The sequence below is a fragment of the Sminthopsis crassicaudata genome, chromosome 1, assembly GCF_048593235.1.
Source record: "Sminthopsis crassicaudata isolate SCR6 chromosome 1, ASM4859323v1, whole genome shotgun sequence".
NCBI classification, from domain to species: domain Eukaryota; kingdom Metazoa; phylum Chordata; class Mammalia; order Dasyuromorphia; family Dasyuridae; genus Sminthopsis; species Sminthopsis crassicaudata.
In genome coordinates, this window is record NC_133617.1 from 591,691,369 (window position 1) to 591,716,813 (window position 25,445).

General features: G+C 34.6%; 2 protein-coding genes across 3 annotated transcripts in view; one reads left to right on the forward strand and one right to left on the reverse strand.

The window, feature by feature from the left end:
- CWC27 (CWC27 spliceosome associated cyclophilin) overlaps window positions 1-778 on the reverse strand; it is a 286,252-nt gene extending 285,474 nt beyond the window's left edge. For both annotated transcript variants that reach the window (XM_074282412.1, XM_074282411.1), the window contains exon 1: window positions 519-778. In XM_074282412.1, the coding sequence (XP_074138513.1) occupies window positions 519-560 (42 nt within the window). In that variant the 5' untranslated portion in view covers window positions 561-778. The remainder of the gene's footprint in view (window positions 1-518) is intronic.
- Window positions 779-1,020: 242 nt separating this feature from the next.
- Window positions 1,021-25,445, forward strand: part of SREK1IP1 (SREK1 interacting protein 1) — a 54,559-nt gene continuing 30,134 nt past the window's right edge. Inside the window, exons 1-2 of the mRNA XM_074282413.1 lie at window positions 1,021-1,179; window positions 5,215-5,262. Coding sequence (XP_074138514.1) covers window positions 1,167-1,179; window positions 5,215-5,262 — 61 coding nt within the window. The 5' untranslated portion in view covers window positions 1,021-1,166. The remainder of the gene's footprint in view (window positions 1,180-5,214; window positions 5,263-25,445) is intronic.

The following is a 25,445-nucleotide window of genomic DNA, read 5'->3' on the forward strand; positions in this document are numbered from 1 at the left end:
ATTAGACTACGCCCTCTCTGCTTGTTTTTAAAAGCTGAGCTCCTAGTTCAGGTTGAGTTTAGTTGCAATTCTTCCCGAAGTGCGGAAGATGGGTTCCGTGAGCCTTCCGACCCTGGCCTTAAAGCATTTGAATCAAGAAAGACCCTAAGCCAGGGGTTCTCAAATTGCAGCCCGCAGAGGACGTTTATGCGGCCCGCCGGGTTATGGCAAATGGGCTGAGGGGCAGAGATAAGAGTCCGGCCCTCCCACAGTTTGAACTGGCCCCCATTTAAAAAGTTTGAGGACCACTGCAATCATCTAGTTCAACTTCGTTATTTTACAAAGGACTTGTGACTTGAGTTGCACAGCTAGTAAATGACACGGCGGAGATTCGAACCCAGGTCCCCTGACTAAGTCCGGCCAGCGCTCTCTGCTTTGCACCCAGTGCGCCTACCACCCCACTCCAGGGAATCTTTGAGAAAACCCCTCACCCCCCCCCCCCCATCCCTCACCCCGAGCCCGCCCCCTCGCGCACTCACCTTTCCGTTCGTGGGCGGCTCCTGGATGTAAATGTTGCTCATCTTGGGCAGCCGTCTAGGGAGAGGAGATTCTCACAAGGCACAAGGGTACTCGGTCTGACCGTCCGAAGGGATAGCCCAGCGGGCTCAGCCCGTTAGCTGCTAAAGGAGGTCTCAGCCGGGACACCAACTGCTGCTCCTTTTCCTCAGGCAGTCTAGCAAAGCACTAACGGAGCACGGCGGCCGCCATACTGCACGCGGGCCCTAGCACCGCTCTCTGCGGGGAGGGGACTTTCCCATCCCCTCCTACTGAAAGGGTCCGGCAAAGAGCGAAGCCAGCCCGCGGGTCATCTTCCGGAAGTTACATTCATTTAATTACATAACCTCGATAGAAAGTTTTTTTTTGTTTTAAATCACTCTTTACCTAGCGACTAGCAAGTCTCATCCCTCCCTCCCCCCCAGGATATATCAGAAATGGTTTGGACTACTAGTGCTCTGTCTTCTACCTCCGCCCGGGAACTGCAGCCGAAACTGCCGCGTTCTGTGCTCTTCCTTGAGACTCCCGATCCTGAGAGGAGGCGGGAGAGAGAGAGCTGAAAGTGGACTGGCAGCCGGGCGAAAGCCAACGAAAGTAGTGTCCAGTTAGTGGAGGCTGCCTCCGACTGGGACATGGCCCTGCCAGGTGACTGCTCCTCGGGAAGTAGGGGGTAAAGGTGCAGGCCGGATGCACCGGGGAACCGAGCCGCGCTGAGGGGCCGGCGGAGCTCGCTGGCCTAGGCTAAGGACGGAGCGCGCGTGTGAGGGGATATTTGTGTGAATGTGATTGTAGTGTGTCTCTTCACGTGTGCGGTGAGCGTGTGCGGTATGTGTATTTGAGCTGTGCGCGTGCATGTATGAGTGTGTGTGGACATGTGTGCGTGTGTGTGTGTACGGTGAGCGTGTGTGGTGTGTGTGAGCTGTGCGCGTGCATGTATGAGTGTGTGGACATATGTGCGTGTGTACAGAATGCGCGCGTGTGTCTGTGTGTGTGCGTGCGTGCGTGTGCGCGGGAGCATAGGTGTGCCGTGTAGGAGGTCCTAGAGAAAAGGTTTCTTATCAAACTTGAAAATTACTAAAACAAAAGAATCCACCTCTAATTAGGCTTTTAAATGATGGATTCAGTAGAATGGGAGACGGATTCCTTAGAAACTAGTGGAAAAGATGCTTAAAGGTGCATTCCCAGAGGAGCCTCTTTGGGCAGTACTGGATAAAGTTAATGAGTCAGTGTAATGCCGTATTGTAGGGTGCCCTGAACGTCAGGCAGGAGACTGAACGCTGCCCAGGCAGTAATGAAGGAGATGCTGCAGAGTTTTGAGCAGAGAAGTAAGGTGATGCTATTTCTGCATGGAAAATTCGCTGGACAAGGGAAGGATTTGCTGGATGGTAGAAGACTTAACATAATCATATTTTCTACAAAATTCTTCACAAAGACAATGATGCCCTTGGAGAACCGTGCTTTCCCATATATTTCTCCTCCTTATTACATTGTCACGTTTTGCATTGAAGACACTAAGTATGGGAGAATCTTATGTTCTTTGTAGATTTCTCTTATATCTTAATCCTTTCTAATTATTGGTATATAAAATGTGATCATTCTCATGATATTTTTGCAAATATCTATGAATACTAGTACTACAGGGTGATCAGATATCCCATAAAATAATGTTTCTAGTTACCTTCTGGTATATGATAAAACTCACTCCACCGATTCCTTTCTTGGCTCTCTTAGCAGTACCGGGGAGCCCTCTTTCTATTTAATTTCATCTTCCTTCTGATTTCACTTATAGCAAGAATGTCGAGACTGAAGTGATTCAACACCTCAGTTAATATAAAGATGAAAAATAACACAAATACATCCCTTTTAGAGCTAAGTATTAAGCACAAAATACTTAGATTATATATAAGTTCCAGATAACATTAGAATGAACACCTTACTTGTTTTAGGCAGCTTTATTTTATTTTTTATTTTTAAAAAATTAATAGTATTTTATTTTTCCAAATATATGCAAAGATAGTTTTCAACATTCATCAAAAGAAAGGGAAAAAGAAGCCTGAAGCAAACACATACCAACAATAACAACAGCAAAGGTGAAAATACTATGCTTTGATCCAGTCTCTCCAGATATTAAAAGTCTATTAGAATTGTCTTGAATCACTTCCTCTTTGAGCCAAATTTATCATCACATAAACTTGTTTTTACTGTGTACAATGTTCTCTTGGTTCTGCTCACTTCACTTCATGTAAATCTTTCCAGGCTTCTCTGAAATCATTTTTCTCATTTCTTTTAGAACAATAATATTCTATTACATTCATATACCATAACTTACTCAGCTATTCCCCAATTTCCAATTCCTTGCCACTACAAAAAGGGCTGCTACAAACATTTTTTGCACATGTGGGTCCTTTTTCCTCTTTTATGATCTCTGGGATTCAGACCTAGTAGAGAAACTGCTAGATCAAAGGGTATGCAGTTTATAGCCCTTTAGGCATAGTTCCAAATTGCTATCAGAATGAATGGATCAGTTCACAGATCCACCAACAATGCATCAGTGTCCCAGTTTTCCCACATCTCCAACATTCATCACTTTCTTTTCCTATCATCTTTGCCAATCTGAGAAATATAAAGTGGAACCTCAGAGTTGTCTTAATTAGCATTTCTCAAATCAATGGTGATTTAGAGTAGTTTTTCATGTGACTAAGAAATGGCTTTAATTTCTTTATCTGAAAGTTGTATGTTCATATCCTTTGACTATTTACCAGCTGAGGAATGGCTTGTATTCTTATAAATTTCAGTCACTTTTCTAAATATCTTAGAAATGAAGCTTTTATGAGAAACACTTGATGTAAAATCTTTTCCCCAGCTTTCTGCTTCCCTTCTAATCTTGGCTGCCTTAGTTTTGTGCAAAAACTTTAATCAAAATTATCCACTTTTCATTTCGAATTCTTCTCTAGTTCTTTGACCATGAATTCCTCCTTCTCCACAGATCTAAGAGGTAGAGTACCTCCTTGTTCTCCTAATTTGCTTATAGTGTTAGCCTTTATGTGTGTGTATGTTTATTCTAAGAATAAACTCTAAGAATAATTCTAAGAATAAGTGGCTACTGTTTCAACCTTATCTTGGTAGAGGGTATTAGATGTTGGTCAGTGCCTAATTTCTGCCATACTATTTTCCAGTTTTCTCAGTAATTTTTGTCATTTAGTGAGTTCTTCTCCCAGATACTGTAAGTCTTAGATTTATCAAACACTAGATTACTATCATCAGCTATTGTGTCTTGTAAACCTAACATACATCTTAGTCAGTACCAAATGGTTTGCATGAACACCTTTCTTTAGGACTTGTTTTTGTATTGGTCTAAAATATCTATTCTCAGATTGGAGTTTTAGGGAGGAATTGAACAGTTGAGAACTTTGACAGGAAAAGTGATTTTCTCAGTTGTACTTGCTTTCATAGTTTCAGAATGTCTTCATTATTTTCTTTGAAATAAATCCCCAAAATATCAAAGAACACTATTTTAAAAATGTAAATTCAAAGATATATCCCTATGCTAAATACATGTATATATGTTATATAACTATATATATATATATATTTAAAAATAATCAGTTCCATATCTCTGCTGCCCTTTATAAGTGCTAGTAATTGAAAATTATTTGAATTGAAAATTAATTCCAGGTCAAGACTACAAGATAATGAAATTAAAATAAATTTAAAATATTTTGTGTGGTAGACACAATTCCTTTTCATTTAACGATTGGTTGCTCCTTTTTAGACAAAGATTCACCTCTAAAACATCAACTTATAGTGTCAGATTTACCATTGACTAATGATAAATTTTTCAAATTGCAAACATCCTGTTATAGATCTTTTTCTTCAACTAGTTCCAATATGGTCTGTTTTTGTTGTAGACAAAACTTATATTTATATTGTATGACTGTGGTTCAGGAATATACATATTAGATTATTTGAAATTCTAATTTTATACAAATCACAACGTATAGAAAATTAGAGTAATCATGTGGTCAAAATATGTCAACAGAAATATCTTTAAGTAAACCTTGTCTTTACCAAACAACATTAGAATTAACCTGTATCTTGTTTTTCAGTAATGTCTAGCTCTTTGTAACACCATTCGAATTTTTCTTGACAAAGATATTGCAGTAATTTGCGTTTCCTTCTTTAGCTGATTTTGCAGATGAGGAAATTGAAGCAAATTTGCTTAGGGTCACACAGCTAGTAGTGTCTGAAGCCATATTTGAACTCATCTTTTTGACTCCAGGCCTGACACTCTATCCACTGTGCTGCCTAGTTTATAAGTTACAGGATTTCTCTTTGCTCTCTCCTTTTTTTGTTTAAGGAATAAAGGCATTCCATAGTAAGTAATATATATCAGCATATTAATGGAACACAACTTATCCATAATGTAATAATATATTTTAGAGAGTTGCTCGAGACTTAAAAAGAATAAGTGGCTTACCCATGATATTCAACCAGTTAGTGTTTGAAGCAAGGCCTGACCCTAGCTGTTCCTGATTCTATCCATTATGTCACACTGCTTGTCTATATGTACTTGTGTATATTTTTGACATTAGAGCTTTTTTTAAAAAAAAAACTTTTTTCACTTTAAGACATTCTTGGGTTCTTTATATGTCTCCTAAAATATGTCTGATTTTATTTCAGGTGGCAACAAGGACAGTATCAGAGCAGGATGTAAAAAATGTGGCTATCGTAAGTAGTATATCCTGTAATAAGCTTTCAAACTATAGTATTTCATGGTGCAATTTTAGAACTGTTGTAATATAGTTCTGTTTTATTTAGTATCCTAGAATATGACCAAAAGGATCCTGTAGTCCCTAAAGACATTTTCTTAGTCTTGTTTCAACTCTGCTTCTTTATAGATTTAGAGATTCCAATATTGGAACAAAGAGAATTCTCCATTACTGCCTGCTATGAAACAATGAGAAATCTTATGACTGTTCAAGAATTGAATAATCAGGATTCTAGTGTAGTTATAGAATGAAATTTCATGGAAATTGTTCCAAAGAAGGGTTTTTTGGTACACATTTCCTTAACTGTTAGTTTTATTCTAAGAATAGACAAAATGGAGCCTAGTAAGTACGAGTGGCTATTGTTTATTGTCATTACCTAATCAACTGATAACTGATTACTTTTTTAATATTTGTATTCTAAACCACTCCTTGATATAATCTCTTTTGTTTCTGGTATGTCCTGGTATGGTTTACTTGAAAACCTGTTTTCAAAATTGCATTTAATTTTCTAGCTTATATACTAATGTATTCATTTATCACAGATAGCTTAGATCATGAAAGTTTTATTTAGACATTAAAACCATCAATATATTCATAGTTTCCAAAAAGTTTTTCACTCATTTTTCAGAAAATAAAATGGTAGTTTGAGAAATATGGCGGTATATTAGGAGACTGGGGATTTTGAAGTTATATATCTTGGATTCCTTTCAGTTGGGGAATGGCTAAACAAGTTATGGTTCATGAATTTAATTGACTATGCTGTAATAAATGATAAATATGATAATTACAAAGAATAAGAGAAGTCTTACATTAATTAATCCAAAAAGAAATTAGTTAAATCAAAATTTAATCACCTACAGCATTATATAACCATTGAGAGACAAAGAAAGACAAAACTATCACCCCCCCCATTTTAGGGTGTTAATCAAGTTTAGCCCCCCAAAATAGATATGAGTTTAATCACTTTCTTCTTTACAAAATTAAGGAATAATTGTTGTAGTATTATAGAATATTTCATATAGTATCAGACTGTTTCAACATGTTAATTTTACTGAATTATTTATTTTTGGGTTTTTAATATTTGTTTTTAGGAATTGCTATATGGGAGGGCGAGGAGCTATTCTTTGGGAAATATGGGTGGTATAAAAACATAACAAAAGTGTTTTGGTTTTTTTTTTTTAGTTCTATTCCTAGCTCTGACACTACAAGCCTACCTAATTAACCTATCTGAGCTTCATTTTCTTCATCAGTAATGGAAATAGTACTTATCCTAATAATTTGATGTTGCTGTTGTTTGGGAAAACTTATTTGTCCAATAGATAGTGTTTAGTTTATTCTATGTAGTAGAATATTTTCAGTGGTCAAGATCATTGTTTTTATTATTAAATAATCTCTTCAAAATTTGTTGTGATTTAGACTTCCTTTGAAATGAATAACTCAGGTTTATTCAAAATTTATCCTATATAGAATGTTTCAATAAAATTTGGATTTTTATTGAAAAAACTTTTAGGGTTAGTTAAAAAAATGTTAGTAGTAAATAACACAGAGGTGATAATGGCCAACTCATTTAGGCAATGTAACCTTTGTTAGGGTACCACCTTTATCTTTAGGCTGCCTGTTATGGGACAGAACTCTAAACTTGAAACAAAGGATTCTTATAAGGTACTAAGTCAGTGGAATTGATAGAGACAATAGTTATCTAATTTAGCATGGTTCAGTATGATTGATTTAATTCTAAAAGGAGATGTTATGGGCCAGAATTTGAAACAAGGTACTAAGTGGAATTGAGGAAACAATGGTTAAATCTGGTTTAGCATTGATTTAATCCTACAACAAATAATGGTTTCCTAGTGATATAATGATTATATACTCAGTGTGGAGCACATAAGAGAGAAGCTCTCTGGGCCAGAAAGGGCAGGCACAGTAGAAGCTCTATAAAGCTGAGAGATTCATTCCATCTTCCACCTTTGTGGTGGCTGGAGACTGAAGCACAAACCCTTGGATTTCAGAAGCCAGAAAGAGAAGCCTTGGAGATTCAGAAGCCAGAGAAGGAGGCAGGAGCTCAAGCTCTCAGAACCAAGAGTACAAGAGGCCTCCAAGAAAGCTAGCTGAAGCCCCAGGAAAAGAGACAAGACTTTGAAAGAGATAATTAAAGGATTTGGACTTTAACCCCTGGCTGCTCGTGTGGTGATTACTGAACTAAAACGAAGGCTGCTTCCAGAGACCCCAAGAAAACCTCAACAGAGAATTTTATATTTGCCTCCGTCTATTAGTCCATGCTATTACAATGCAGACTTTCTCAAGTGTCTTTGAGGAATAGTAGCCCTGTTGAATGGTGATACACTAGTACTACTTCTTCCTCCAGCTTCTGAGCTCCCATTTATAAAGTCACAATGTCTCTACTGACTCTTAAACATGAAAATGATAAAGCAAGAGCAAGAATAATCATGACATTTTCTCATTAAAAGACAAAAGCAGGAGTAATCATAACCATTACTTAATTGAAGGCAAGAGTAAGAATAATCAAAATAACAGTCTACTTATAAACCTATAAAGCCTTTGAAACTGTTTGTTGAAAGAATGCAAACACGTTTAAAGAAATCTTCCAAGAAGTTATATGTGTGTTCAAGACAGCTCAGGCCTTGGTGTGTTGAGTCTCTTTAGAGAATGTCATTTGCAGGGATAACTTCTGTTCGGTTTCCTTTCTTGTCCTCGAGCCCTTCTGTTGAGTGAAACTACTTCTCTGCTTTCTATGACCACTGAAACAGTGTCAGGCTCTTTTAGGTTTCAGCCTCTCTTGGAAGGGAACTAAGAACAAATTCTTTTTTATCTTGTTAGCTCTCAGTAGGACTTTTCTTCTTACAACAAAACAGATTCAAAGACTTTTCCCCCTTGTTCATCATTAATATGTCAGAGAGTCTCTTACAATGCAATGCTGATAAACTACTTAGTTTTTTTCTCTTTAATACTGTAAAAGTACTAGAGGGAAATCCTTTATTTTTTGCCAAATAATCAGATCTTAGCAAAGCAGTGTCTCCTTCCCATATGTCGTAGTACAACAGGTGCAGATTTTGCCTGTCAGCTTTCAGTTTTTGATAGTTCTTGTGTCGTCTTTCATTTTGCCTCCTTTTAATTATCTCCTGATACTCTGTCCCTGATTCCCTCTCCTTGTTCTCCTGATTCTTTTACTATTTATAAAATGAGTTTTGAGTTTCAAATTCCATTTCTCCTTCCCTCTCCCTGAGATAATAAGCAATCAGATATGAGTTATACATGTGAAAATAAGTAAAACATTTTCATATTTGTCATTTTCTAAAAGAAGATTCAAAAAAAAAGGGGGGGAAGAATGAAAAATAGCATACTTTGGTTTGTATTCAAAGAATATCGATTCTTTCTTTGGAGATATATAGTATGCTTCAGTCCTTTGAAATTGTCTTAGATCATTGTATTTCTGAGAATAGCTAAGTCATTCACAATTTTCATCAAATAGTATTGCTGTTTATAATGTTCTTTGATTTTGTTCACTTTATGTAAGTTTTTCCAGGTTTTTCTGAAATCATCTTGCTTATTATTTCTTATAGCACAATAATATTCAGTTTCAGTAAAAAAAAAATCATAACTTATTTAATCATTGTTCAATTAAAGGCTTCCCTTTAAGTTCCAATTCTTAGTCACCACAAAAGTACAACAGAGCCCCTTTCCATTTTTCTTTTAGATGTCTTTGGGATAAGACCTAGCAGTAGTAATCCTAGATCAAAGGATATGCACAATTTTATACTTTTTTGGGCATAATTCAAAATTGCTTTCCAGAATGTTTGAATTAGTTCACAGTTCTATGTAATTAATGCCCCATCCCTTCCAACATCCAACATTTTTCTTTTTTATCATCTCAGCCAAACTGGTAGATGTGAGATGGTACCTTAGAGTTGTTTTAATTTGCATTTCTTTAATCAAGAGTGAGTTAGAACAATTTTTTTTCATATGACTATAGGTAGCTTGAATTTCTTTATCTGAAAATTACCTGTTTGTATCTATTCTTTGACCATTTATCTATCAATTGGGGAATGATTTGTATTTTTATAAATTTGACTTAGTTCTCTATACATTTGGTAAGTGAGGCCTTTCTCAGAGATACTTGCAATACTGCAAACTCCCCTCCCCCATTTTTCTGCTTTCTTGTAATTTTGGTTGCATTGGTTTTGTTTGTGCAAATTTTAAAAATTTTATTTAGTCGAAGTTACCTACATTATATTTTGTAATGCTCTCTATGTGTTCTTTGGTCCTAAATTCTTCCCCTATCCATAAATCTAGCATAAACTATTTCATGCTCTCTTCATTTGCTTATGGTGTCACTTTTTAGATATAAATCATGTACCCATTTTGACTGTATCTTGTTATACATTGTGAGATGTTGGTTTGTAACTAGTTTTTGCCATACTGTTTTCCAGTTTTCTCAGAAGTTTGTGTCAAATACTGAGTTTTTGTTCCAAAAACTTTAGTTCTTTGGATTTGTCATATATTAGATTACTATGGTCATTTACTACTTGTGTGTTATATACTTAATCTTTTTCATTGATCCACTACTCTATTTCTTATTTTAAGTGCCAGATTTTGATGATTACTACTTTATAATACAGTTTGAGATCTAATACTTCTTTCACAATTTTTTATTATCAACTCCTTTGATGTCATTGAACTTTTTTTCTAGATGAATTGTATTAATTTTTCTAGCTCTATAAAGTAATGCTTTAATAGTTTGATTGTAATGATACTAAATAAATAGATTAATTTAAGCATATAATTGTCATTTTCATTATTTTGGCTCATCCTACCCATGATCAGTTAATATTTTCCAAGTTGTTTTGTCTGACTTTTATGTGAGAAATTTGTGTTGATATAGTTTCTGAGTTCCTCTTGGCAGGTAAATTCCCAAGTGTTTTCTATTGCTTATAATTATTTTAAATAGAATTTCTCTGTCTTTTGTTGCTGAATTTTGTTGGCTAAATATAGAAATTCTGATGATTTACAGGGGTTTCTTTTATATCCTGCAAGTTTATTAAAGGTATTAATAAGTTCAAATAATTTTAAAAATTTATTCTCTAGAATTTTCTAAGTATATCATATCCTCTGCAAAGAATAACTGTTTTCTCATTGCCTGTTTTAATTTCTTTATTTTTTTCTTCTCTAATGCTATGGCTAGCATTCCTAATATGGTGTGAAAGAAAAGAGGTGATTACTGATTAGAAAAATACAAATTAAAACAATTCTGAGGTACTACCAAATTCCTATTAGATTGGCTAATAGGCCCGAAAAGAAAAGTAACAAATGTTAGAGGGAATGTGGGGGAAATAAGTTATTAATGAATGCATTGTGGTGAAATTGTGAATTGATTCAACCATTCAGTAAAGAATTTGGAACTATGCCCAAAGGGCTATAACCATTCATACCCTTTGACCTAACAATACCACACTACTAGGACCCATATGTACAAAAATATTTATAGCAACCTCTTCTCAGGGCAAATTACAGGAAATACAGGGAGTACTCATCAATTAGGGAATACCTAAATAACACATGGTATGTGATTGTTGACTGAATATTATTGTGCTATATATGCTCTCAGAAAAAACCTGTAAAGATTTCCATTAGCTCATGAAAAGCGAAATTACAAAGTAAGAAAAATAATGTTAGATGATCAGCTGTGAATGACTTGGCTATTCTCAGCAACACCGTGATCCAAGATAAGTCTGAACTTTGTATGATGCAAAAGCTATCCTTATCCAGAGAAAGAACTCTTAAGATTGAAGCATACTTTTCTTTTCTTTTCTTTTTTTTAAGGGGGAGAAGAACCTGTATTTTCTTTCATAGCATAACTAGTATGGAAATGTTTTGCATATGTGCCTTCTCACTAGAAGAGTGAAGTGGGAAAGATTTGGGGAGGGCGGAAAGGAGAGAATCTGAAATAACCTTTTAAAAAAACAAATGTTAAAAATTGTTTTACATGTAACTGGGGAAACATGAAATACTAAATAAATAGAAGTGATAATGGGTATCCTTCCTTAACCCTTGATTGTATTGAGATAGATTCTAGCTTATCCCCATTACAAATGCTTGCTGATGGTTTTAGATAAATATTACTTATTTTAAGGTTAGCTCCATTTATTCCTATATTCTCTAGTGTTTTTAATAGTAATGAAGTCTATATTTTGTCAAAGATTTTTTGCATCTCTTGGAATAATCATAATTTCTGGGGGGTTTGTTATCGACATGGTCAATTATACTAATAGTTTCCTTAATATTGAGCCAGCTCTGCATTATCATAAAAAGAATTTGATAGGACTTCTTTTCCTGTTTTTTCAAATAGTTTACATAATATTAAATTTTTTTTTTTTAATGTTTGGTAGAATTTTCTTGTGAAGTTTTCTGTTTCTAAAGACTTTTTGTCTTAGAAAGTTCATTAATGGCTTATTCAATTTCTTTTGCTAAGATGAAATTATTTAAGTATTTTATTCTTTTATTAAGATAGGTAATTTATTTTAGTTTTAAAAATAATTCATCCATTTCATTTAGATTTTCAAATTTATTGGCATGTAATTTAGCAAAATATCTCTGAAAAATTGTCTTGATTTCCTCTTACTTGGTGGTGAATTTATAACCCTTTCATTTTTGATACTGGTCATTTGGTTTTCTTCTATCCTTTTTTAAATCAAATTAACCAATTTTTGTTTTGTTTTGTTTTGTTTTATTGGCTTTTGCATAAAGCCACTTCAGTGGTTACTTCAATAGTTTCCTTACTTTAGATTTTACTCATCTCGTTTTCAGGATTTCCTATTTTCTGTTGATTTTTAATTTCTTCATTTTGCTTTTACTGTGTTTTAGAGTCAAATTATTCCTAAGAATTGCTTTGATTGAATCCCATAAATTTTGATATGTTGCCTCATTGTTGTCATTTTCTTTAATGAAATATTGGATGCTTCTATGATTTGTTCTTTGATCCACTTATTTTTTAGGATTAGATTCTTTAACTTCTAATTAAATGTTAATCTTTCCATTGTACATTATTGAATATAACTTTTATTGCTTTCTTCTAATACGTATATATGTATTCACACCAACTCACAGATCCACACACATATATAGACTTATATGCATACATACTCACATATACTCAAACATATATTCATGGCATATGCATTTATCCATATTTAAATACGGATCCAAAACAAAAATATGGCTGACATATAATGTAGATTAATCTCTGGATTGAATACTACCCCTACTTTTTTTCCTAGTAAATTCTATTCCTGATCCTTGTACTGTTTCTGTATTTCTCTTCCTTTTATGTTCTTCCTTCTTCATCCCTCCCTTCACTCTTTCCTATTCCTTCCTTTTGTTTTTCTCATTTCCCTTCCCTTCTCTACTTTCTTCCCTTTCCTCTCTCTTTTGGATCTCTCCCTCCCAAGATATCTTGGGGTTTACTGGCTAGATTTCTTTCTTAAAGACTATGTCTAAAGCCAAAACCACTCTGATCCTCATTGATTGGCTACCAGTATTCCCAGGCCAAACCCCATTTGGTCATTGTCTCAGTCCTGATTGAGTCAAATTGAATGTAAATGTATATGTATATGTATATTTATATATTTGACTCAGTAGAGGAAATTCTTTTTCTTAATTGCTACCTAGCCTTAATCACTGAGACCTGTTGAAGACTTTAGCTTGAAAAGGCCAAGGTCTCCTATTTCATACACAGCCATATATCTACCTTAATCTTGATCTAGATCTGGCCACTGAAGCCAGATAGCTCTGGAAAGGAAAGTAAGGCCAATAACCTTGCACAGCTCTTCCTCATTTAAATCCAGTTTACTTCCATGTCATGTCATCACCTCCCTGATATCATGATCCTCTTCCAGAAAGATAACATCATCCCTGCTTCTTTATTTCTGCTCCTTAACTTGCTTGGCAATTATTTAACCTCCCTACCCATGGATCCCTTCCTTATCTTCTCCTCTAACCCTTTCCTCCCCTTTTTATCCCACTCTCAATGTCTTATCCCACTCTATTGCAATTAATCTACAGTCCCTTCTATACCTTCACCTTATTTCATCCTACCCTTCCCCCCTTTATGCCTTTCACGTTAATCTACAAATCAAAAACTAGGCTTGTACCCCAAAATATTATATCCAGCAAAATTATCGATAATATTGAATGGATATTCAATATTTATGGTCCTGTTGAAGCTGAAGATATTCCAACAAAATTACGTTTCTCCAGTTAATATTCCAAGTTCTCGAAAGTATACACACACTCTTCAAGTTAAGGAGAAAAGATTTATTATAATTATAATGCCAGTTGAAGCAGGCTAAAGTTCCTTGGGAAGCTAGAGAAGAACCTAAAGAAATTAGAAAATTTTCTTGAACTGGTGTCACTGATATGTTCATTTTATGGCTTAGAGGTACAATTGAAAAGAAATAGGGTTGGGATAGTTCTACTCATTGGATTCTGTAGCTTACCGGCCAACAACTAATTATTCTCTGATGTTTGTGATACTCCCAAGGCTCAATAGCCTTAAGAGTTTCTCAAGAATTGCTACATGTTCATACTTCACTACCTTTATTCTACACATCCTCCCTACTCCATATTATCCTTTATCCCTTGCCCATTAATCTACACACTTTGTCCCACACTCTTCTATACTCCACTTATTCTCTTCTCTCCCTGCATCCCTACCACCTTATTTCTTTATCGATTTTTAAAGATGCTATACCATTTGTGGTATGTGTTGTTGATGAGGTTTAGAATTGAGGTACCCAAAATAAAATTAGGGTTTAATTGAGATCTAGTGGCAGGTTCAGGGTACAGGGAGTCAAATAGAGCTTCCCTGCAACCCCTTTGGATTCAGCACAATGATACAGAGTTAAATGAGGTCTAGTGGTGGTGCAGAGTCCCCTGTAAAGGACTTTACAGACCCGAAAACCTAGATTGATAAAAGAGGTTTATTATGGGGTTTGGAAGTGAAGTTAAAGTCTAGTTAGTAAAAGGTGAAGGTAGAGGTAAGAGGGCACCGGAAACAGTGTTCCAGTGGGCAGAGATCCTTGGCATGCCAGGTGTAAGGTTGCCATGTTTGGAACCTCTTAAAATGAGAGATTTAGCTAAAGGGGCCTGTGGGTGGAGTCCCGAGTTGGTTCAGATCCCATGGGGGCTGGAACAAGCCTGGATCTTCTATAGTAATTCAAAAAGGTGCTTTTGACCAGGATTTGTGAATCAAAGGTTCTAGCTTCTTGAATTGATAATGCATCTGCTAGGAGGGATTGGGAATCAGGAATAAATGAATTTGAAAGGACTAGTTTCTTAAGAGGATCAGTGTTGCCTATTTAACTCATTTTCCTTGTGAGTAGGTTTTCAGAACTATAAGCCTTCCTCCCCCTCTCTAATGCCTCTTAGTCTTTTGTTTACATTTTATTTGTATAACATAATTAGTAATTATTTTCCTAGAGTTTTGCTTTTTAGAGACAGATTATATTCTGCCTCAGTCTTTCTTTTGAGCTACTCAATTTCTGATATCAATCTTAAAATTAAGGTATACATTTCCATGAAAAAAAAAAAAAAACCAACAACAAATTGTCCACATTAAGTTCCTTGAAATTAGTCTTTGATATTGACTTTCATATGTTCAATTTTCTATTAAGTTTGGGTTTGGTTGAGACAAAGTCCTGAAAATCTGCAAGTTCATTGAGTGTCCACTTTTTTTTTTTTCCATTCAATATAATGGATAATTTTGCTGGATATAATATTTTTGGGTACAGGCCTAGTTTTTTTGATTTGTGTATATATATATATATATATATATATATATATATATATATATATATATGATTTTTCCCCTTATGTTCTATTGATGAGGTGTTCAGTGTTGAAAATGTTTAGAAGAGGAATTGATAAAAATTAATCCCTCAGGCATACAAGAAAAAGACTCTGATAACAGAGATTAGTTCCCCAGTCTCATTCTCTAAAGGTAATCAAATTAAAAATCCAATTCATGTTAAAACCCTGAGGATAAATTTTCCCCACAAAACAACTTAGGTCCATGGCTTTACTGCTACCTTTGCATTCTAGCTAAGGGCATGCCCCAATCTCTTAGGGGCTCCCTTTCTACTGGATAATTGTGAATTCCACAAGTTCCACTGAGGAACTTGTCTTTCATATGTTCTCCCACTCTATTTCATATTACCATTCCTGGTGTCTATTGGATCCCTTCATTTTGTCTGTAACCTATTTCCCTAAATAAATCTATCTTTTGCCAAAGAAAATAGTCATTGTGAATTCATGACTAAACCCCAACTTTTGATGCCAGTGTCATTTAGCGACAAATCCCAAATTGCAAGAATATAACTATAACATAACATAAGCAGTCAAAACTCAACCTTCAGCACATACAGGATAAAATAGCTTTAATCCAGTTTTATTTCAATCAATTGTCCCACTAACTGTAAGAGGGTGGAACTTTAAAACTCCCAAATAGCATCAACTAAGTAACTATAAGCCCAAGAAATTTTACCTCCAATAACAGATTCCATTAATCTTATAGTGGTAACAGTAAGAAATCTGTCCCAATAAGTTCACAACTTAAACAATTATCATATCGAAGGAGATGTTTCATAAGTGAACAAATCAATTTGTTTTTAAAGTACTCAATACATAGAGAAATATCCCAAATTGCATATTGTCCATAATAGAAATATTTTTAAAAGGACAAAGAAAAAAACTATTATTTTTAGAGGCCCTTTACCTCAGGATGACCCAATACAATCAATTTTAAACTTATACAGAATGTCCAAATATCACATAAGAGAATCTGAAAAATTCTTTAAAATAGCAATTAAACTTTTAGAAATAGTCCTAACAAAGTATGGATCACATTTATGACCATATTCCTCAAACAAGAAAACCATAATGTATCAAGAAACAAATATTCAGTCAATTAACCTAAAAGTAAGTCTGTCCCTTTAAATCCCAGTTTGCTGCACTGGCAGTAACTTGGGGGGAAAAAAACAAAAAAAACAGCTGGAACACACTTGGGGAGGGGAGGGGAGGAGAGGATTCCTTGTGGTCACCCTTCCCCCACTCCTGCACTCCTGGACAAAAATTCCATCAGGTTCCCCACTCAGTTTCTTATATGGGAGTCCTTTTCAAGATTTAGCCCGTCAGTTTATTTACTTTCTCCCAATATCAAGTTTCTTCCCAAATCTACTGATTTCCCAACTTTCTCCTCTCATGCTACATACTTATTTTTTTTTCCCCCTTGAGGGAATGAGTAAATGTGTCTTTTAAAAATTAAAGCTATTCCCCCCCCCCCCAGGCTGGGGTTAAGTGACTTGCCCAGGGTCACACAGCTAGGAAGTGTTAAGTGTCTGAGACCAAATTTGAACTCAGGTCCTCCTAATTCAGGGCTAGTGCTCTATCACTGCACCACCTAGCTGCCCCTCATACTACATACTTAACAATCTCCAACAACTTTCCTACCTAGGCACTCCATTGCTAAAGTAGCAGGAAGCAGTGGGGGGGGATGGGGGAGTTGCTCTCCCCCACCTCTTCTTTCTGCTGCCAAAAACCTTTCTCTTACTTCCTAAAATCATTGTTCCTACAAACCAATACTTCATTGACACCTGCATTCTTCTTTCCAGTTCTCTTCAAAACTTTTAAGATTCACAATACAGTGAATAGGTAGATAACTCCATAAAACATAACTTACAGTGTTAACAAATAAAGTGAATTAAACCAAACTTCCTTTTTTTTTTCTTCCTGAGTGTGTGTCTGACTGCAATTAGCATCTCTCTTATCTGTCTAGGCAGAGCTTGTATTGTTCTTTCCCTTGCTCTTTAGTAATAAAGGTATCAATATTCAAACAAATTCCAAGATTTTATATTCAGAATAAACAAATCTAGCATGCAAAGGCAGTAGCAAAATTATATTTCCCATAATTTCAGAATCATCCCAATATTCCTAATCAAATGTTTTCTCCTGCCTGAGTTTCAATCAGATAAAGTTTTATTGCCCTTTACTCTAGCAGGCTCTGAAAACTCTTCAGCTCAGTTTTTTTTTTTTTTTTTCTTTTACTTACATCAGGTTAAAAAGTTTAGAATCACAAGAAATTTTCAAATAACCAATCCTCAAATTTCTTAATCATTGTTCTTAAAACTTAACAGAGCTCTTAAATTAACAAAGCCAACAAATCACACAGAACATGGAACACAGAACACATAGTATGAGAAAAAGAAAAAGAGAAGAAAAAAAATGCCCCCAAGAAGGTGCTCAGAATGAGGTGCTCAATGAGTTTCTTGTTTACAATGGGGAACTGTCTGGATGTGAATAGTGAGTACACAACGGAACCTGTCGACATGTTTTGCAATGTTGTCCTGACTCTGTTAGACACACAGTTCTCAGAAAGTCTAGGGTATCATGAACTGGGAAATGGGGCCCAGTCTGAACATAACATTTCCCTTAATTTAATTTAAGCAACATTTTTCTATAATCCTGAGGCCCCTTGACCCAGGGATGAAGAGGCCAATTTTTTGTCCATTTCATTGTTACCCTTATTTTCTTTGCTTTAGCTGAAGCAGAATAATAAAATCTGCTGTATACCCTTACCTTTAATTCTGTATCTCTGTTTCTTTTAAAGAACACATGGTAAGATTCTGGTTTTTAATCTTTTCTCCTATCTGTTTCTGTTTTATGGGTAAATTCATCCTATTCACATTTATAGTTATGAAAACTATGTATTTCCCCGTGAACAGAATTTTACTCTATCTCTACACCGTGAGTAACTGGGGCAATACAAAGCAGGCCTAGAGACAGATTTTAGAGATCAAGTAGTGGTCTCTAAAATCTGTCTTTAGGCCTGCTTTGTTTAATTAATCACTTTCAGAGGAAAGAATAAGTTTGCAAACTGGAAGTTCTCTTGAGCAGAACACCTCTTCCTGTTGCAGGAATGGTAGAAATTTTACCATCTTTTTCTTTTCATTGCTAAAGCTAATGCTTCTAGTACAATATTAAATAATAGTGATGATAATGGGCAACTTTGTTTTCCCTTTGATTTTATTGGGAATGCTCTATCTGCATTACATATAATGCTTACTGATTTTTTAGATAGACAAGGAAAACTTTATTCCTATGCTTTCTGGTATTTTTAATAGGAATGCGTGTTATATTTTTTCACATGTTTTTTCTGTATCTATTGAATTAATCATATGATTTCTGTTAGTTTGGTTATTGATATGATCAGTTATGGTGGTAGTTTTCCTGATATTGAACCAGCACTGCATTCCTATATTCTATATTCCATTTTATAAATCATATTTGGTCATAGTGCATTATCTTGGTAATAAGTTTGCTGATATTTTATTTAGGATTTTTGCATCACTATTCATTAGGGAAACTTGTTTATTATTTTCTCTCTCTGATTAGGCCTTTCCTAGTTTAAATATCAGCACAGTATTTGTGTCATAAAAGGAATTTGGTAGGACTCCTCCTATTTTTCCAAATATTTTATACAGTATTGAAATTAAATGTTCTTTAAATGTCCATTAGAATTCACTTGTAAATCCATCTGCCCCTGACAGCTTTTTTTTAGGGAATTCACTAATGACTTTTTCAACTTCTTTTTGCTAAAATGGGACTATTTAAGTAATGCATTTCCTCATCTTTTTATCTGGTCAATCTTTATGTATGGATTCATCTATTTTACCTGGATTATCAGATTTATTGGCATACAGTTGGACAAAATAATTCCTAATTATTGCTTTAATTTCTTCTTTATTTGTGGCAAATTCACCCTTTTCATTTTTGATACTGATAATTCGGTCTTTCCTTTTTTTTAATTAACCAAAAATTTATATATTTTGTTGGTTTTTTCATAACAACAACTCTTAGTTTTGTTGGTTAGTTCAATAGTTTTCTTATTTTCAGTTTTATTAATCTTCTTTTATTTTTAGAATTTCTAATTTGGTATTTAGTTGTTAATTTGTAAATTTGCATTCACAATTCACTGATCTTTTCTCTTTTATTCATGTAAGCATTTAGAGATATAAAATTGACTATAAGAACTGCTTTGACTGCATCCCCTAAGTTTTAGTATGTTGTTTCATTATTGTCATTCTCTTAAATGACATTATTGTTTCTATGATGTTGTTTGACCTACTCATTCTTTAGGATTAGATTACTTAGTTTCCAGTTAATTTTTTATTTTATTTTTCCATGGCCCTTTATTACATTTTCATGATCTGAAAAGATTTGCTATTTCTGCCTTTTTGTCCTTAATTGTGAGATATTTAATGTCCTGATACATGGTTAATTTTTTGTAGTATATTCCTTTATATCCCCTATCAAATTTCTCTAAAGGTCTATCATTCCTAACTTTGCTAAACATTCTATTCATCTCCTTAATTTCTTTCTTATTTATTTTGTGGTTAGATTTATCTAGTTCTGATAAAGGGAGGTTGAAGTCCCCCACTAGTATTGTTTTGCTATCTATTTCTTCTTGCAACTCACTTAACTTCTCTGGGAATATGGATACAATACCAATTGATGCATGTATATATTTAGTATTGATATTACTTCATTATCTTTGGTACCCTTTAGCAAGATGAAGTTTTCTTCCTTCTCTCTTTTAGTTCTAATTTTGTTTTAGCTTGATCTGAAATCAGGATCACTATTCCTGCCTTTTTTTTTTTTTTCTTCAGCTGAAGCATAATATATTCTGCTGTAGCCTTTTACCTTTACTCTGTATATATCTCTCTGCTTCCCATGTTTTTGTTTCATAAACAACTTATTGTAGATTTCTTTTAATCCACTCTATTATCTGCTCCCATTTTATGGGAGAGTTCATCTAATTCACATTCACATTTACAGTTAAGATTACTAACTGTGTTTGTCATCATCCTATTTTTCCTAAATTATATTTTTATCTCTACTTTTTAGCCTTTCCCTTCCTCATAATATTTTGCTTCTGACTACTACCTTCTTCAATCTGCCCTCCCTATTTTCGGTTCCCCTCTTTAATTATCTCTTCCCCCTTCTACTGCTGTTCTTTCTATTAGTCTCCCCCTTTCCTTCCCCCCCCCCACTTCCCTAAAAGGTGAAACAAAATAAGTAAGAAAGAAATTATAAAGTGAATAGAATTTTAGAAAAGTTAGGTATGATAGATTTTTGGAGAAATTTGAATGTGGATAGAAAGATCACAAAAAAAAAAAAAATTGATCATGTATTAGAACATCAAGGCAGAAATAGACAGCTCACTTGTCAAGGGATTGCTGGTTTGATGGAGGGTAGGACCTCAATGGAGATTTGTCCCCAGGCTTGGAGCTTTGCCATAGGCTTCCTCCTATAATACTTGGCTACTGCTGTGGCTGCTCTTGGACCTTGCTCTCCTCCCACCCCAGTGAGAAACAAATTTTCCTCCCTAGCTGATAAAGTGCTTCCCTGATCCTAGATCAATTCTGAGCTAGTTTTCTAGTTGTTTGTAGGGGAATTGAAGAGAGCTTCAGAAATTTCCTGCTTCACTCCTCCATTTTGACAACAGAAGTCCTCTCCTAATTATCTCCTACTTTTCATTTGTCCTCTTCTGGTGGCTCAAATCAGGTAGTGACCAACTTGTGATATAAGTAATGATACTCAAAAATCTTACTTTTCTGTCAGGTATCACCCCCAAATCTTCTCATAGTCTTCAAGATATTATTCACAATTTATCAATTGTGAGAACACTAAAAATAATTTCATGCCAGTGAGCTTATGGACTACAGTATGCTGCAATTGTTATTTTGATCAGTTATCTGTCTTCAGATGAGTCCAGTGGTGTTCTCTGTTCAGAACAGCTGAGAAGGATGTGTTTACTTGTAAGCTGATTTTATCATTTTTCCTAGCACAAATAATTATTTTTTCCTCCCCCTTTTCAGAAAGCAAAATGACTACATTTTAAAGGAGCAATAATCTACAAATAGATTCTGATATTCAGGTTCTTCCTTTCACATTATTCTCTCAAATTCTAATCTTCAGATGATAGGAAGCTTTTGTTATTATTGTTGCCTAGCAACCAACATAGCAGCTGAATCTTTATAAATGTGAATGATAAAGGCCCTTTTCAGTGAACAAGTGCTTTTCAATATTTTTTATAATGCAGTCAGCTCATTATATTTGGACCATAACCTTTTCCTTTTGTTTGTGGTAGTAACAGAAAGAGCCCCATAAATCCATTTGTTTTGCTTTCATGTTTGAAAAGTGGGTGTCTTTGAACTGATCACAAAGAAAAATTATCTTTCAGTAGCTGTAAAAATAAATAAAAAGCAATACATATTAAGCAATTTAAAGTAATGCTTTAGTGAATATATTTGTGGTAATTATAGGATTGTTTTAATAATGTATTTCATTGAATTAAGCTAAGGATGAGTTGTTCTTCTAAATAAATATTTCCTCTATTTAGCAGAAGTCGTCAATGAAAATTGAATCTTAAAGACTGAATTATGTTTATCATGAATTTTTAATTTATAAAATATTTAGCGTTTCAAGATTTTCAAAGTACTTTAAAAAAATTATTTTGTATTAATACAAATCTATTTTTTCTCTCATTCCACATAGTGGGGAGAAAAAGAAAAACATCCTTAAAATAAATATTCACAAGCAAGCAAAAAATTCCCTCCATCATCACTGTGTCTAAAAAATATTTTTCTCACTCTGAATCTGATCCCATCACCTTCCTTAGGAGATGGGTAGCATGCTTCATTATAAGGCATTTGGAATTATGATTGGTTATTGTATTGATCTGAATGCTTAACAATTTTCAGTTTGCTTTTACAGTGTTGTTATTGTGTAAATTGTTCCTCTGGTTCTGTTCATTTAACTTTCATCAATTCATTCTAGTCTTCCCTTAGATCATACCACTTGGAAGATACAAAAACTTATAGACATCTCCTTCCCCCAGAACTAGGTGTGAAAACAGCAGCTTAAAAAACCCTGAAGTCTGGAACACTGTCCCTTCCACCCTGGGAACTCAGTCCAACTTTAATATAAATTTAAAAGTCATTATAGGAGAGGAAATTAAAATAATTATTAGGAGCTATTTTGCCCAGTTGTATGCCAAAAAGCCTAATAATCTAAGTGAAATGATAATTTACAAAAATACAAATTGTCCAGATTATCAGAATAGGAAATAAAATTCTTAATTTAATAAGAAAAGAATATTCTTTTCTTATAAAAAGAAATTAAGCAATCAATGAACCCCTTCAGAAAAAATCTCCAGGACCAAATAGATTAACAACTGAATTCTACCAAACATTTAAAGAAAAGTTAATTCCAATACTTTATCAACTATTAAGAAAAATAGGCAAAAAAGAATCCTACCAAATTCCTTTTATGACACAAATATGGTGCTGATACCTAAACCTGGAAGAGCCAAAACAGAAAAAAAAAAAAAAAAAAAGGCAAAAACCAAAACCAATCTCCCTGATTGAATATTGATGCAAAAACTTTGAATAAAATAGGAGCAAGATGACTACAGATGTCATAAAGATCATACACTATGACCAGGTGGGATTTATACCAGGAATGCAGAGATGACTGAATATTTTTAAAACTATCAGCATAATTGACATATAAATGGGGAGGGGGAATTATATAATTATCTCAACAGATGCATAAAAATCTTTTGACAAAATACAAGTCGTTACTATTAAAAATACTAGAAAGCAGTCATATGAAAAGATCCTCCAAATCATTACTAATCAGAGAAATGCAAATTAAGACAACTCTGAGATACCACTATACACTTGTCAGATTGGCTAGAATGACAGGGAAAGGTAATGCAGAATGTTGGAGGGGATGTGGGAAAACAGGGACACTGATATATTGTTGGTGGAACTGTGAATATATCCAGCCATTCTGGAGAGCAATTTGGAACTATGCTCTAAAAGTTATCAAACTGTGTATACCCTTTGACCCAGAAGCGTTGCTGTATCTCAAAGAGATCTTAAAGGAAAAGGGACCTGTATGTGCAAGAATGTTTGTGGCAGCCCTCTTTGTGGTGGCCAGAAACTGGCAAATATGTGGATGCCCATCAATTGAAGATTGCTGAATAAATTGTGGTATATGAATATTATGGAATATTATTGTTCTGTAAGAAGTGACCAACAGGATGATTTCAGAAAGGCCTGGAGAGACTTACATGAACTGATGCTGAGTCAAATGAGCAGGACCAGGAGATCATTATATACTTCAACAACAATAATGTATGATGATCAATTCTGATGGACGTGGCCCTCTCCAACAATGAGATGAACCAAATCAGTTCCAATAGAGCAGTAATGAACTGAACCAGCTACACCTAGCTAAAGAACACTAGAAGATAACTATGAACCATTACATAGAATTTCCAATCCCTCTAATTTTGTCCACCTGCATTTTGGATTTCCTTCACAGGCTAAATGTGAATCTGATTCTTTTTGTTCAACAAAACAACTGTTTGGTCATGTATACATATATTGTATTTAATTTATACTCTAACATATTTAACATGTATTAGTCGACCTGCCATCTGGGGTGGGGGGAAGGAGGGCAAAAATTGAAACAAGTGGTTTGGCAATTGTCAATGTTGTAAAATTACCCAAGCAAATATCTAGTAAATAAAAACTATTAAAAAACAAAACAAAACTAGAAAGCATAGGAATAAATGGAGTTTTCCTTAAAGTGACAAGTAATATACAAAACCATCAGCAAGCATAATCTATAATGGGGATAAATTAAAAGCGTTCCAGTAAGATCAGGAATGAAGCAAGGATACCCATTATTGCCATTTTTCAATATTATATTAGAAATGTTAGCTATAGAATTTGGACTTCCAGGAGTCGAGATGCCAGAATAAGCAGTAAATCCCTATATTCACCTCCAAACAACCATAAAATAATTCCCCCAAACAAATCCTGGAACTGCGGAACCAAAAAAAAAGATAGATGAATCAATTTTTTAGCTCGAGAAACTTGGAAGATTGTCAAGAAAGGAATGTCTATCTCACTCAGGTAAAGATGGATCCCAGCAAGCCAGCAGCAAGACCTTCCTCAGCAAAGCAGCACAAGATTCTGATCTGCAATGCAGTGGAGAAGGCAAATGCTAACATCAAGATCCCCCCACATATCTCAGCATAGATAGGTGAACCAGGGCAGACTGCTATGTGCTGTGTAATACTTATTGTGGCTTCCCTATATTTGATTTTTTTCTTTCTGGTCACTTGTGGTGTTTTTTCCTTGGCCTGATAGTTCTGTAATTTGTCTATAGTGTTCCTCAGGGTTTTTTGTTTGTAGTCTCATGCTTGTGCCAGGGTGATCTGTAACAGAATTCAAATTTAAAAGAAATTAAAAAGGCCAAAAAAGTTAAGCAAAAAATAACAAAAAGAATCTGACCACATAGAAAGCTATTATGGTGATTAGGAAGATCAAGACACAAACTCAGAAGAGGACAGCAATGTCAAAACACCTCTGGGAGAAACTCCAAAGAAAAATTGGAAGTGGTCTCAAGTCCAGGAAGAACTCATGAAGAGCTCAAAAAAAGAGCTTAAAAATCACATGAGAGAGGTAGAAGAAAAATTGGGAAGAAAAGAAAGTGATGATAGAGAATTATGAAAAAAAAAAAAAAGCCAACAGTTTAGAAAAAGAAAACTACTTTTAAAAAAATAGAATTGACCAAATGAAAAAGGAAATACAAAAATCCACTGAAGAAAAGAACTCCTTAAAAACAATTGGCCAAATGGAAAAGGAAGTATTAAAGCTAACTGAGGGAAACAACTCCTTAAATATCATAATTGAGCTAGTGGATGCTAATAACTCTATGAGACAGTAATAATCAAACAATTTCAAAGGAATGGAAAAATAATAGAAGAAAATGCAAAGTAACTTCATAGGAAAAACAACTGACCTGGAAATTAGATCCAATAGAGATGGTATCAAAGAGCCATAATCAAAAGGACAACCTGGACAACAACTTCCAAGAAACTATCAAGGAAAATTGTTCTGATATCTTGGAATAAGAAGACAAAATAGGACTTGAAAGAATTCACTGATCACCTCAGGAAATAAATCTCCCCCCTGCCCAAAAAAAAAAAAAAAA